Source organism: Protopterus annectens, chromosome 1.part1, assembly GCF_019279795.1.
Source record: "Protopterus annectens isolate FY-2018-M chromosome 1.part1, PAN1.0, whole genome shotgun sequence".
In the NCBI taxonomy this organism is placed as follows: Eukaryota; Metazoa; Chordata; order Ceratodontiformes; family Protopteridae; genus Protopterus; species Protopterus annectens.
In genome coordinates this window covers 995,681,373-995,696,302 of record NC_056726.1, presented here as the reverse complement: position 1 = coordinate 995,696,302, position 14,930 = coordinate 995,681,373, and the positions used below count along the sequence as shown (strand labels likewise).

At 45.4% G+C, this 14,930-nt stretch overlaps 1 protein-coding gene across 8 annotated transcripts in view; it reads left to right on the top strand.

The window, feature by feature from the left end:
• The window catches only part of CNOT3 (CCR4-NOT transcription complex subunit 3), a 2,226,181-nt gene that overhangs the window by 1,112,648 nt on the left and 1,098,603 nt on the right, over positions 1–14,930 (top strand). For all 8 annotated transcript variants that reach the window (XM_044079494.1, XM_044079487.1, XM_044079515.1 and 5 more), the window contains one exon: positions 13,527–13,655. In XM_044079494.1, coding sequence (XP_043935429.1) covers positions 13,527–13,655 — 129 coding nt within the window. The remainder of the gene's footprint in view (positions 1–13,526; positions 13,656–14,930) is intronic.

The following is a 14,930-nucleotide window of genomic DNA, read 5'->3' as shown; positions in this document are numbered from 1 at the left end:
GGTGGTCCGGCCTTCAGGGCCATGAGGAGTGCGTTGGCCAAATCTTCTTTGGCTACCTCCACGGTCTCACCAGCACCTTCCCTACATACAGAGACTGGTTCTTTGGTAGTCCCCCTGTCCTTAGACAGCGGAGCCCCGGGGCCTGAGGTCACCCCCACTGGGGGTCCCCCCCCCTCCTGGAGGTCCCTCTGAAGCTTCTTCAGAGGAACCCCCAAGGAAAAGATCGTGCAAGAGGAAGCACGTCGACTCCCCCGATGAGTCTCTCACGTCAGACACTGATCTTGATGATGTGGAGGGGTACCCTAAGTCGTGCTCAGATGATGTCTCCTTTGCAGACATCTTGGAAGCCCTCAAACAACGAGGCGGCTGGCATTCCAAACCCCCTTCTGCTGACGAGTCGGTGTTCCTTAAGGCCTTCGTGGCTCAGCCCTCGGCCTCCTGGGTGTCTCCGCCCTTCGACGAGCTCCTAGATTTGATCTGTCGAAGGGCGTGGGAACATCCAGACTCTGTGGAACCGGTGCCTGCTTGCCCAAATAAGTTCCTATCAGCACCCCCAGAGAAGGAGTTTTTGACCAAAGGTGTGGCTGTAGATGCCTTGGTGGTGGCATCTGCTACCCAACAAGATGTAGCAGAGGCTTCGACGTCCGTCCATCCTCCTAATAAGGAGTCTAGGAGCATGGATCGATGCACGGAAGCGCACCCTCAGTTCAGCGGCCTTTACCTTAAGGTCCCTGAACTATTTAACGACTTCACCAGGTTTCAGAGGGATCTGATCAAGGAGCTTTCAGATACCCTCTTGGGTAACCTACCTGAGCAGCTGGCCCAGATGGTTGGCTCTCAGTTGGCTACGCTGTCATCGATATCAAACTCGTCCATGAGGCTCATTTCATATGCGGCCGAGGCGGTAGAGCCAGGTACGGGTATTGCTCTACGGAGGCACGCCTGGCTCCGCCTGTGTCATTTTGCGGAAGCCTTTAAGTCTTCCTTTGCCAACGCTCCCTTTGATGGGTCCTCTTTGTTTGGACCCAAGGTAAAGGACACATTGACCCGCTGCGAGCAAGAAGGTAAGACTTTGCCGTAGGGGCACGATGTTCCACTCCCTTTCAGCCTTATCCCAAGGCTAAAAGAGGAGGGAAAATGTGGTTCCGTAGATCCCAGAAGTCTTATCCCTCGCAGCAGGACGATCCCCCTTCTAGAAGCAGAGGAGGGGGAAATTTTTCTGGAAGACGCCTTCCCAGAGGCGGCAGAGGCCCCCCGCAACACTGGAGACCGCGAGTCCTTTCGTGGCTCTTCAGCCTTCCACAATCCCTGAAGGATTGCCCGACTGTGCAGCTCCGGAGCCAGTCGGGGGTCGTTTTTCGAGGCACCTAAAAGCCTGGGAAGTTATCACTCAGGACCGATGGGTGCTTCGAATTATCGCCGGAGGTTACGCCATCCCCTTTTCTCACTCCCCACCTCCGTCCAAGAAAATCCCGGACCCGCCACCCAGTCAACGGGAAATTGCAGCCTTAGAAGCCTCAAAGCTGCTTCAAAAAGGAGTCATCCAACCGGTCCCCGCAGACCAGATCGGATTAGGGACTTACTCAAGATTCTTTTTGGTGCCAAAAAAGACCGGGGAATTGAGGCCCATTTTGGATCTCAGCATTCTAAATCGTTCAGTCAAAAAGTCCAAGTTCCGAATGGTCACCTTACAATCCATTGTCCCACTGCTGGAGAAAGGTGTTTGGATGTGCTCCATAGATCTCAAGGACGCCTATTACCACATCCTGGTAGATCAGGCGTCCAGGAGACATTTGCGCTTCAGCCTAGGAGACAGTCATTTTCAGTTCCGCGCGCTGCCCTTTGGTCTCACCACAGCCCCCAGGGTGTTCACCAAATGTTTGGTGGTCGTGACTGCTCACCTGAGGAGTCTAGGATTCCAGGTGTTTCCGTATCTGGACGACTGGCTCCTAACTGCCACCTCCAGGCGTCTACTTTTGCAGAACCTACAAGCCACAATATCACTAGGCACTTCCCTTGGAATCACCTTCAATTGGCCAAAGTCTGTGTTGCTGCCATCTCAGCGCATAAGATTCATCGGAGTAGAGATAGACTCAAACCGAATGCGGGTCTATCTTCCTACAGAAAGGATACAAACTATACAGCTTCTCAGATCCAAAGCTCCAGCCAGGATGGTCCTGCAGCTATTGGGATCTATGTCGGCCACTGTTCTTCTAGTCCCCCTAGCAAGGTTGCATATGAGAATTCTCCAGTGGCTTCTTTCGACACAGTGGTCCTTTCAGGATCTCCCTCAGTCACCTCATACGGATCACGGAAACCTGCAAATGGGACCTTCGCTGGTGGCTGGTGCCCTCCAATCTGGATCAGGGTCGACCCTTTGTTTCACCTCCTCCTATGGCCACTTTGACTACAGACGCCTCCCAGATGGGGTGGGGGGGGGGCATTCCCTGGGCAGGTCAGTCCAAGGCAAATGGCATTCAGAAGAGAGTCTTCTTCATATCAACATTTTGGAAATGAGGGCGGTGCTTCTATCTCTACAAGCCCTCCACGATTACCTCCCTCAGGGCGTAATTGCCGTTCACTCCGACAACATGTCAGTGGTCTGGTATCTGAACAAGCAGGGAGGGACCAGATCCTACCCTCTTTGCAGAGAGGCCATGAGAGTCTGGGAATGGGCAGTGGCGACCAGACGTTTTCTGATAGCAACTCATATCCCTGGCAAATCCAACGTGATAGCCGACAGACTGAGCAGAACTATCCTCTCTCCTCACGAGTGGTCTCTGAACAATGCAATGACAACTCAGATCTTCAGCAGATGGGGAACTCCTTGTTGCGACCTCTTCGCAACCCCGCTGAACGCGAAGTGCAGAAAGTTCTTCTCCCTCACTCCAGCTCCGGGGGAGAGTCCTATGGACGCATTAGCCCATCCTTGGCCCACCGGCTTGCTATACGCCTTCCCCCCAGTTCCCCTCCTTCCCAGAGTGATCCAAAAGGTGTCTCACTTTGGGAGCAAAATGATCTTAGTTGCCCCTTACTAGCCTCGTCAGGTATGGTTCCCCTATCTTCGGAAATATGCACTGGACGGTCCATGGTTCCTGGATCAGATCCCAGACCTATTAATTCATCAGTCGGGACAACTCCACCAGTCCCTTCACACTTTGAAGTTAACAGCTTGGCTCCTCCTCTTCCGACTATAGTCAGGAATCATACCTTAGACCCGGAAGTCATACATATCTTATCTTCGGCCCACAAGTCTGCCAGTAAGAAATTGTATACTAGCAAATGGAAGAGATTTGCTATTTGGGCTCAACTCCGGGGTCTGGATCCCATCACTATTCCTGTATCGGAAGTCCTGAAATTTCTAACTTCCCTATTCAATCAAGGTTCTTCAGTCTCTACCATCAAGGTCCAATTGGCAGCTATTTCCAATTTTCATGAATCTATAAAGCCACCTTTAATGAGCAACAGATTGTGTAAAACCTTCATGAAAGGTGCTGCACTTTTACGACCTCCGATTTCTCATCCTGCTCCTCCGTGGGATCTCGATGTGGTATTACGTGCCTTAACCTCCTCCCCCTTCGAACCGGCAGCAACATGTGATTTGAAATTTCTATCTTGGAAAACTGCCTTTCTGGTCGTGATTATTTCTGCCAGAAGGGTTTCAGAGCTTCAAGCTCTATCTGTAAAACCACCGTACCTGTTTTTTCACAAAGATAGAGTATCCCTCAGGCCTAATCCATCCTTTGTCCCTAAAGTTTGTTCCAGTTTTTGCCTGCAACAGTCATTAGAACTTCCAGTTTTCTTTCCAAAGTACTCAAACAAAGCGGAATACATATTCCACACATTGGATGTCCACAGGCAATTGCGTTTTTATTTAGACAGGACCAAACAAACAAGGAAAACAGATCAATTGTTTGTGTCCTTTTCGGATAATAAATTGGGCAAAGCCGTCACAAAGGTCACTATTGCCAAATGGATCAGGGACTGTATTAGTCAAGCTTATTCCTCTTCTAATAAAGAGCTTATGACCTCTGTCAAAGCTCACTCTACAAGAGCTATGGCTACTTCAATAGCATTCCATTCTAAGCTTGCCATTAGTGACATTTGTGCTGCTCACGTGGTCTTCCCCGCACTTTCATTTCCCACTACAAATTGGATGTGGCATCTCGGGCGAGCTTCATTTGGTTCCACAGTGCTCAGGAGTGTTTTCCAGTGAGCCACCCAGGATTTAGGTGCTAGGGACGCTGTCCCATCAGTACAGAATGTAGGCGAGATAGGATCACATAACATCTTTTAGTTATGTACTCACCATAACTTTAGATGTTTGGGATCCATCTCGCCTACATTCCCAATAATCCACCCTCCTTCCCCCTGCCTTGGAGATCAGAAGAGATCGGACGGTCCGAATTCTATTGTTTCATCTTGAAACATCTGGCAATGTTATATAAAAAAGTTATGTGTGTGTGCATGAATGCGGACAAACAAGATCTGGGGGATTAGTAGTGGTGCATCCTGGGATAGAGAATAGCTCAGCCAATAAGAGGCTTCCTCTATAGCATAGCGTGCTGAGTCGGAGCCGAGTATCGGCTCCGAGCCCATCAGTACAGAATGTAGGCGAGATGGATCCCAAACATCTAAAGTTATGGTGAGTACATAACTAAAAGTTTTCGTTTCTGCTGTATGCACCATGGTAAACCTATCCCCAAGGGGATCAGATCTCATTCTACCAGGGCTGTTTCTACTTCTGCAGCCTTTCTCAGAGGGGTTCCTACCAGAGACATTCTAGAAGCTGCTACCTGGAGCTCAGTTCATACGTTCACCAAACATTAACCTCTCTTCTCTAAATCCAGAGTTGGCTTTGCCAGTGCTGTCCTGCAGGGCCTTATAGCTGCTCCTATTGCTGTATAAATCCATCCTCCCAACCATATCTTTGGGATTCTACCCAAATGTAATGACTGCAACAGTGAAACACGAAGAACATAGTAGAGTTGTGTACACTTACCATAAATGTAGATGTTAGAGTGTATTCACTGTTGCAGTCCTGGTTACCCTCCATCCAGCCCCCTGTTTTTCTCTTACTATACCTCTCCTTTCTTTTACTATGATTAAAAGCATTTTTTGGTGTATTTGCTTTTGTTTGGAGGTATATGTTTTGTGTTTTAAATTGTGTACATATATATATATATATATATATATATGTGTGTGTGTGTGTGTGTCTATGTATGTGTGTATATATATATATATATATATATATATATATATATATATATATATATATATATATATACACACACACACACATACATACATATACATATGTACATATATATTTTTTGGGGAGCACCTGACATTGTGACAAGAAAAACTGATGTAATAGCGGCGGTTGCATGTTTTATACCCCTGACTACCTGACGTCATGGAAGAAGGGGCAGCAACCGACACAGGACGCAAGACTTTGTTAATCAGGCCGACTGAGAGCAACCTGCCAGCAGATTACCCTAATATAATGACTGCAACAGTGAATACACTCGAACATCTACATTTATGGTAAGTGTACACAAATGTACTTTCTTTGTGTTTCACTGTTGCAGTCATCACATTTGAGTTATTTGCTTGCAGTAGCCCTCATTCGGCCTGATTAACAAAGTCTTGGGTCCTGCGTCGGCTGCTATCCCTTCTTCTGTGACGTCAGGTCATCAGGGGTATAAAACTTGAAGCTGACGCCATTAAATCAGTCTTTCTTGCTGTGCGGTGCCCGAAGCAGAAGCAGTTCGCAAGTGCCGGTTGGCCGACTCCTGAAATTTTTGTTTTCGAGTTTCAGAACTGAAGTCTTCAACTAAAAGCTAAGTACCCCTTTGGGGAAACTTTTTCTTGCTCTAAACCAATGTCTGTAAAAGTAAATAATTGCTTTACTTGTGGAAAGCAAATACCTCATAAAGATTTTCATTCGTACTGTATTCCTTGCCTAGGCCCTGACCTCAACAGACCTCGCTGTCAGTTTTGTGCCTTTTTTAAACCACGAACTATCCGTCGTCTGTATATTTACGCTTCTAAATATTTTGGTGCTCGGTTCAGTTATCCTGATGTGTCTTTGGTAAGCCATCCGACTACAGACATTCCGAAAAAAACGCATAGCTAGAGACAGAGACCTGCCGACGACGCTTCTCCTAAGCCAGTCACCAGTTCGCCGGTATTCACTGAGGTGCTTTCGCAGCCCCTGATACCTGCTACTTCAGATTTGCAGACCCATTCGGTGTCCGGTATGCAGCGAGATGCTTCAACTGTGGAATCTGTGGATGTATCTACCTTGGATGGGTTCCGGAGCCGCTGTGCAGGCACTGGCTTCTGAGGGTGTATTCAGGCCTACTGACTTGCGTATTAAACTGACACCATCTTCTTCTTCAAGGCCTAAAACTCGAACCATGCCTAGAAATCTGATGCCTAGACCGCATGGCCAGGCCTCTATGCCTAAAAAACAAATAAGAATGGCTGAAGACCTTATTACTTTAATCAGGTGAAGCCAACCTTCCCTTTTTAAGAGACCTAGGACTGAGTTTGCTTATGATACTTCTGACCAGGATTCTGAATTTTCTGTTTCCTCTGATGACCGGGATTTACCCTTATCTGCCTATGAGAATTCTGATGCTGAGGACTCTATTCCCTCTGCATCCCCCCCCCCGGAAGATTTTTCTTTTAGTGAAACCTTGCATAACCTCAGGGAGCATTTTCGTTCGGAAAATCAGGATTTCTCTGATTCTAAAGAGAGGCTTATGGATTTCTTACTCCTTCCCCAGCACAGGCCTTTAGCCATACCTCCTGTACTAGACATTGTTGATAATGCCTTTTCGGTATCTAGCTTGGCCCCTGACTCTTTTACCCCCTGCTCCCAGAAAACCTGATAGATATTGCAGGGTCCCTGACTCTCATAAGATCCTTTTTAAAAATCCTACTGCGGATCCTGAGATAATTTCACAGGGACCCAAGGGCATTACAGCTACTACTGCCAATAACCCTACCCCCTCTGATAGAGATTCCAGAGCATTGGATAGATGGGGTAAGAAGGTATACAATTCTGCAACTTTGGCCATTAGGGCTTTAAACTCCAGTTTCATATGTTAAAGTATCAGCAGCATATTATTGGATTACTTAAACAGAAAATTATGTTGATTTCTGATTGTGCTGAAAATAAGGATTTACAGGATTTGCTGAATTCATCTGAACAAGTTGGAAAACATACTTTGCAATGTGGTTTTGATTCACTAGAGGCGTCTTGCAGGGCTGCTGTAACTGGGTCTGTACTTAAAAGAAATGCTTGGATTAAGGAGCAATCTTTGCCAGATCATGTTAAAGCGAAATTACTGGATGCTTCCTTAAACCAGGACTGCCTTTTTGGCAACAAGGCAGAAGTTGTTCTTAAAAAGATGGAGGAAAAAGCTAAATCTATGCAGACTTAAAGATTTTTTTACAAGTACAACCTCCAAGGTTTAGTAGGCATTGGCCTTCCAAGAATTGGTCCTTTCCTGCCTCTTCCAGACCTTCTCCGTCCAAACCCAGATCCAGCAGAGCTCCCAGGCTTCAGTCCCAGGGTACGCACATGATTAAGCAGTGGGAGGCCTCCACTTCCAAATCTGGGGGTAGTAAAACTCCCCCCTATGGTAAACTGTCTCAATGATTTATTTTTAAAACTGCCAAGCACTTCGCAACTGACTGTCCCTTTGGGGGGAAAGATTGCTCTTCATGCAAAGAACTGTGAACTCATTACCCAGGACAAATGGGTTTTAAATATAGTGTCCCAGGGATACAGATTTCACTTCCACACATTACCAACACCAAGCGGGTAGCCAGATCTACCCCCAAATCAGTGGGCAGAGGCCCAAAAGCAAGTACTTTCTCTCAAGTATGGGGGTTATTCAGTTGATACCAGAGGAGGAAAAGGGGACAAGGTTGCTACCCGAGACTTTTCCTGGTATCCAGAAAAGACAATTCATGGCGTCCTATCCTGGACCTGTCTACTCTAAACACCTTTTTGGTGATTCCATAATTCAAGATGCTGACTCTTCACCAGTTGCTCCCTATGCTAGGCAAATACGCCTGGTTGGCAACACTAGATTTAAAGGAAGCATACCTGCACATCCCAATCAGGGAATCTTACAGGTACCTTTGCTTCAAAGCAGGCTACACGCACTATCAGTTCTCTGCACTGCCCTTTGGCTTATCTACTTCGCCCAGGGTATTCACAAAGTGCCTAGCTCCAGTCATTGCATTTTGCAGGCAAAGAAATATTCAAATATACCCAAACCTGGATGATTGTTTAATTCAGGCAGAAAGCCAGGACATACATTTGAATCATCTGGCATTTGGACAGCGGGTGCTAACTTGTCTGGGGTACACCATAAACGAAAAGAAATCACACCTGGTACCCTGTCAACAAATTATATTCCTGGGAGCAAGCTTGAATACAACTTCTCAGATGGCTTTCCTCACGCCAGAGAAACAAATTTATTTGACAACCTACTTCAAACAAGTGGCCACAAAAACCCTGTTGTCTGCAAGGCAAATTCTACAAGCATTGGGGTTCATGGCCTCTTGCATTCTTCTAATTCCATATGCAAGACTGCATATGAGGAAACTTCAATGGTATCTAAAAAGCCTATGGTGTCAACATTCCTAGGATCTAGAAGCAATGATTCCTATCATAACTTGCCTACGCCTAGAATTCCTTTGGTGGGCAGAGGCCTGCGACCAAAACAAGGGATTACCATTCACACTACCCCCTGCCGCCCAAACCCTAACAGATGCATCAGACTATGCATGGGGGGTGCCTCACCTGGCAGGGAATTGCATTCAGGGCAAATGGAACCCAAGTCAAATGCACCTGCATTTCAGTCAAAAAGAAATGTTAGCTGTACAGAATGCTCTGACAGCCATCAAGGACCACATTCTTACAAGACAATTAATGGTAAAGACGGACAACACCACTTTTATGTGGTACATAAACAAGCAGGGGGGGTACCCATTCTTACCCCCCTCTGCAGACTAGCCCTGGCATTGTGGAAGACAGCCCTGAGCTACCAAGTCCATCTACAAGCTCAATTTCTGCCAGGAAAACTAAATACACTGGCAGACGAACTAAGCAGAAACCTCATCGACCCACACGAGTGGAAACTGGAACCAAGGATTTTCAACATGTTGATAAACAAATGGGGGAGCCCAGATATAGACCTGTTTGCCTCCCCCCAGAACTATCAATTGGATACATTTTGCACAAGGACTCCCCACAAACTAGCTTGGAAAGTGGATGCTCTGTCCTTCAGCTGGAAAAAACTATCAGTTTATGCTTTTCCTCCTTTGCCTCTGCTGTTCAAAGTAGTACTAAAGATCAAACAAGTCAAACCAAGGACGATTTTGATTGCACCAGACTGGCCACTCCAACACTAGCATCCCCTCTTGCGCAGTGTGTCACTGTTGGCCCCATGGCACCTGCCTCAGACTCCTACCCTATTGTCTCAGCAGGAGAACCAGATTCTGCACCCCCAGCTTCAAACACTGAACCTAGCAGCCTGGCTAATTACCTAATCTCTCATTTACCATCCTTCAGTAAACCAGTGATGGATATCATTTTAGAGGCAAGGAGGCCTAGTACTAGAAAATCTTATGCTGACAAATGGAAAAGATTATGTGCCTGGAACCAGTCTCAAACGATGAGCAAAGCAGTGCCCAATTTACCTCAGATTTTACAATACTTAACTGAGATGCTTCACCAAGGGCCTGTCCTTCTCCTCCATCCAAATTCACGCCTCAGCCTTTTCAGCTCATTGCAACTCAGAACCTCCCCTCTTCTCTCATCCACTGCTCAAGCAGTTCCTCAAAGGGGCCAAAAACTTATGACCACCCAGGAGAGCTCCAACTCCAGCCTGGGACTTCAATTTTGTATTTCGAGAAACTCACTCCCCCCCCCCCCCCCCTTCGAGCCAGCTGCTACTGCAGACTTAAAATTCCTTTCTTGGAAAACCGCTTTCCTTTTATTCCTTTTAGCAATTACTTCAGTAAGAAGGGTATCTGAATTACAGGCCCTTATGGCAGTGGAGCCTTTCATCATCTTTCATGTGGACATGGTGTCCCTCAGGCCCAATCCCTCTTTCATGGCCAAGGTGCTATCCAGCGTGGCCCTTAATCAGTCCATTCATTTGCCAAACTTCTTTCCTAGTCCACAGAACAAAGGGGAAGAGATACTGCACTCATTAGATGTGCACAGACAACTTAGATTCTACTTGGACAGGACTAAACCTCAAAGGAAATCTGAACAACTGCTGGTGGCATTTGCTGAAGAGGCAGAGGGGAAGGCTATTTTAAAGCAAACCATTTCCAAATGGATAGGCCATTGCATTCATTTCTGCTACAAGCACTATGGAAAACCTATCCCACAGGGGATCAAACCCCACTGAACCAGGGCTGCATGCATCTACCTCTGCAGCCTTTCTCAGAGGTGTCCCTACCAGGGACATCCTAGAAGTGGTTAGTTGGAGTTCTGTACTTTCACCAAGCATTGCCATCTGCCAATTTTCTCTAAATCCAGAGCTGGCTTTGCCACTGCAATCTTGCAGGGCCTTATAGCTGGTCCTAATGCTATTTAAATTCCTCCTCCCATCCTTAGCTTTGAGAATCTACCCAAATGTGATGACTGCAACAGTGAAACACGAAAAATGTAGTACAGTTGTGTACACTTACCATAAATGTAGATGTTTGAGTGTATTCACTGTTGCAGTCGTGGTTACCCTCCCTCCAGCCCCCTTACCTTTTTTGGCTATACCTCTCCTCTCCTTTACTATGCTCAAAAGCTTTTTGGTCTATTTGCTTTTTTGCTGGAGGTACAACCTTGTATATTTTTAGATTTTATGGCTTCCCATTAGGGGGGGCACCTGACATCTGGGGCAAGAAAAACTGATGTAAAATGGCGTCGGCTGCATGTTTTATACCCCTGACGGCCTGATGTCATGGAAGAAGGGACAGCAACTGACGCAGGACCCAAGACTTTGTTAATGAGGCCGACTGAGGGCTACTGAAAGCAGCTAACCCAAATGTGATGACCGCAACAGTGAATACACTCGAACATCTTTATTTATGGTAAGTGTACACAACTGTACTTTTCCCTTTGTTTGGTCTCACCTTCTGGCTCTGCCCTGAATCTTGGATCTCATTCATGATCTGATTTCACATCCATCGGGGGTTCCTTATCCGAACCTTGACAGTTTGAAGCTCACAGCTTGGCTGCTTAGTTCCCATGATCGCTAGGACTCCTGGATTATCCTCTTCAGTTAGGTCTATTCTGGTGGCTGCTCATAAGTCTTCAGCCAGGAAGGTTTATCGCAGTAAATGGGAAACATTTTTCCTTTTGGGCCAGTCAGAAGAGTTTAGACCCCTTCACTGCTCCTATTTCTGCCATTCTTGATTTCCTAGGTGATATTTTTCAACAGGGAGCTAGTTCTTCTACTGTCAAGGGTTAATTGGCTGCCATTTCTCATTTTCTTGTGGATGAGAATTCTGTCTCACTAGCCTCCTCCAGACTATGTAAAGCCTTTATTAAAGATACTTTTCTCTTATGCCCCCCCCACACACACCTGTCAAGGACCGTGTTCCCCCACGGGACCTTACTAGGATTCTTCAAATTCTGGTCGGTGCACCTTTGGAACTCGCTGCAACCACAGCTCTGAAATTCTTGTCTTGGAAAACCGCATTTCTGGTGGCTATCACCTCTGCGTAAAAGGGTTTCAGAACTGCAAGCCTTGTCCGTCAAAGTTCCTTATATGATTTTCCACAAAGATAGGGTTTCCCTTCAGACCAGTCCATCCTTTTTTCCCAAGGTGGCATCACCAGTTAGTGTCAGTCAAAGCATCAATTTACCAGTTTTCTTTCCTAATTTTGCTAACAAAATGGAAGACAAACTCCACTTGTTAGATGTTCTTAGACAGTTACGATTTTACGATTTTATTTACACAGCACCAAAAACTTCCGTAGATCCGAACAAGTATTTGTGTCCTTCTATAAGCCCTTTTTGGGAAAGCCCATCTCCAAGGTCACTATTGCTAGGTGGATTTCCTCATGCATCCTTCAGCTCTATCAGGACAGGGCCATGTCTCCTCTGGGTCAGGTGAAAGCTCATTCCACTAGGTCCATGGCTACTTCTGCGGCTTTTTGGTCTGGAATCTCATTGGATGATATTTGTTCTGCAGCAACTTGGTCCTCATCTCATACTTTTATTTCTCACTACAAATTGGATTTGACTTCTAGAAGGAGAGCATCCTTTGCTTCCGTGGTGCTCCGGAATATCCACCCAGGAGTTTAGTAGCTGGGGACACTCTCCCACAAGTTGAAGTCCAAGTGAAGTAAAGTATTTCAGATAAAAAAGTTATGTACTCACCATAACGTTCCATCGGAGTAGTTCTACTTCATTTGTCTTCAACCGTCCCTCCTTTCTTCCCCTGGACCTTGTCATGTGAACAGCCTGCAGGCTGCAGTTATAGGTCATAAAGTATTTTTTCAGGTCGGGTTATCAGTATAAGGATCAGCAAACTCGGTCTGGGCGTTGCAAGCTAATGGAGGTGTATTATGGCTATGGGGAGGAGCTTTGAGCTCGGAGCAGATGCTAGTGAAATTGCTGGCTCGGATCCGGCATGGCTATGGTATCCCACAGGTTGAAGACAAATGAAGTAGAACTACTCAGATGGAGCGTTATGGTGAGTACATAACTTCATTTTATCCATTTATTCTTTCACACTATATTCCCTTCTACAGCTGTTATTTACTTATTTTGTTCATCCACATTGTCAGCTTTATGTATGATTACTCTATCATGTTTGTGTCTTTTAGCTTTTCCCGGTTAGGGGTCGCCACAGCAAAACTCCGGTCCGCTAATATTTTTGTAAATTTGAATTTAGAGTCAACATGCATTGTTATGTACTGTACTTAAGGTTCTGCTGCTAACTCTTAAAGATCCTGTGTCTTGGCTAGAAAGGGCCAAATTAACCAGCCCAACAACCCATTTAACAAATTTAAATAAATAAAAATAAAAAATAAATTCCTTTTTCCATACACTTTGATGCTCACTATTCATCATTCTGCAGTGATTGCATATGTTTTGCAGTATGCAAATGCATATAGCTCTGTTTTTAAAGTCTTATTGAGCTCAGTGTGCCATATGTTATATTGAAATAGATGTTGTGCTGTTACCCAAGCGAGTAGAAATTGATTATAGTGTTTGCAATGTAACACATCTTGCCTTAGTCAAACCCTTGCGGTAGAAAAGTTCATTACCTGGTCATCATTTAACATTTATATGTATTTGTTCAAATAGACCTTTGTAGAACTGGTGCTGAAGTAGTGGAACCTTGCAGAATCTGGGCCCTGAGAGTGACATAAATGTTGTTTATTGTATAGAACTGGAACATTACAGAGTCACCACATTAGTTAAAACAAATACTGTTTTCATTCATGTTGAAGTTCTTATTTTTTCATATTGTGATTTTCAGCAAATGGAAAGGTTCAAGATTGTGGAACGAGAAACTAAAACAAAGGCTTATTCAAAAGAAGGCTTAGGGTTGGCACAAAAAGTGGATCCTGCACAGAAGGAAAAAGAGGATGTTGGACAGTGGCTGACGGTAAGTCCGTCTTTAATACAGCAGTGTGATTACATCATATATTGATTAAAAAAAATTATTTCAGATGTAAATCATGACCGACATTATAAGCATGAAATTGTGTTAACAAGTATGCAGTATGAGCATACATATATACCAAAAGTGCAAATGAAACTCAAAAATCTTTATACTTTAGATTTATACTGCTTCTCATGCTAGTTGTATGTACTTTGTATGCATTGTTTATGCTTCAGACAACAAGTGCATTGCTGATCAAGAGCAAAATCCAAGACACACTGAATTGATTTAGCGCAAAGGAAAAGTGCAAGTATTCAAGAAGGCATCCATACATCGGACCATTTTTTGCATGGAGATGTAAAAAATAAATGTTTGGCTGTAGTTTATTCATGTCTCTGTTTTTCAGCTCTTGCTTTAACAGAGTGTTTCTGTATTGCATGATGTCCTTCTATTCCAGTGTTGCAGTATTCACTAGTGGGTTTACCCTTCTTCCCATCAGCTTGTTCGGCCAGGTTTCCAAAGCTTTTTCAGTCCCTGTTGGTGCGTCGGACGTCTGACGTGTAGGCTAGTACGTGGGCCATAAAAGTAATATCCAAAACACACCAGTCCCAAGAAGTTTTCATCTGCCAGCCATACGCCAGTTGTTCCTGCTATTCGTGGACGTCGGATCAGTTTTCGCATTAAGATAAGTACCCAGTTGGGGATTTTCTTCAGTCTTTTGTAATTGGTATAGTCAGTTAATGTCTGGTAAGAGCAAGTGCAACTGTGGTCGCCAGATTCCCCACAGACACCCACGATCTGTGTCTCTGTTGATGTTCATCGTGTTACCCTGAAGCAGTCATCACACTTGGGTTATCCTGCCGTCAGGCGGTCCCGCAGTCGGCCTGAATTCCAAAGTCTTGGTCCAACGTCGGTTGCTGTCACTTCTTTCCTGACGTCAGAGCGCCAGGGGTATATGAGGCATCTGACGCCATTTTCTTCAGTCTTTCTTGCCGCACGGTGCCCGAAGCAGAAGCAGTTCGCAAATGCCGGTCGGCCGACACCTGAGATTTTCAATTCGAATTTCAGTCCGAAGTCTTCAATAAAGCTAAGTACCCCATTGGGGAACATTTTCTTGCCTCAGTCCGATGTCAGAAAAAGTTAACAATTGCATTTCTTGTGGGAAGCAAATACCTCATAAGGACTTCCATTCCTATTGTATTCCTTGCCTAGGCCCAGACCACGACGTCACAGGTTGTCGGTTTTGTGCTAGGTTTAATAAACGAACTATCAAACGCC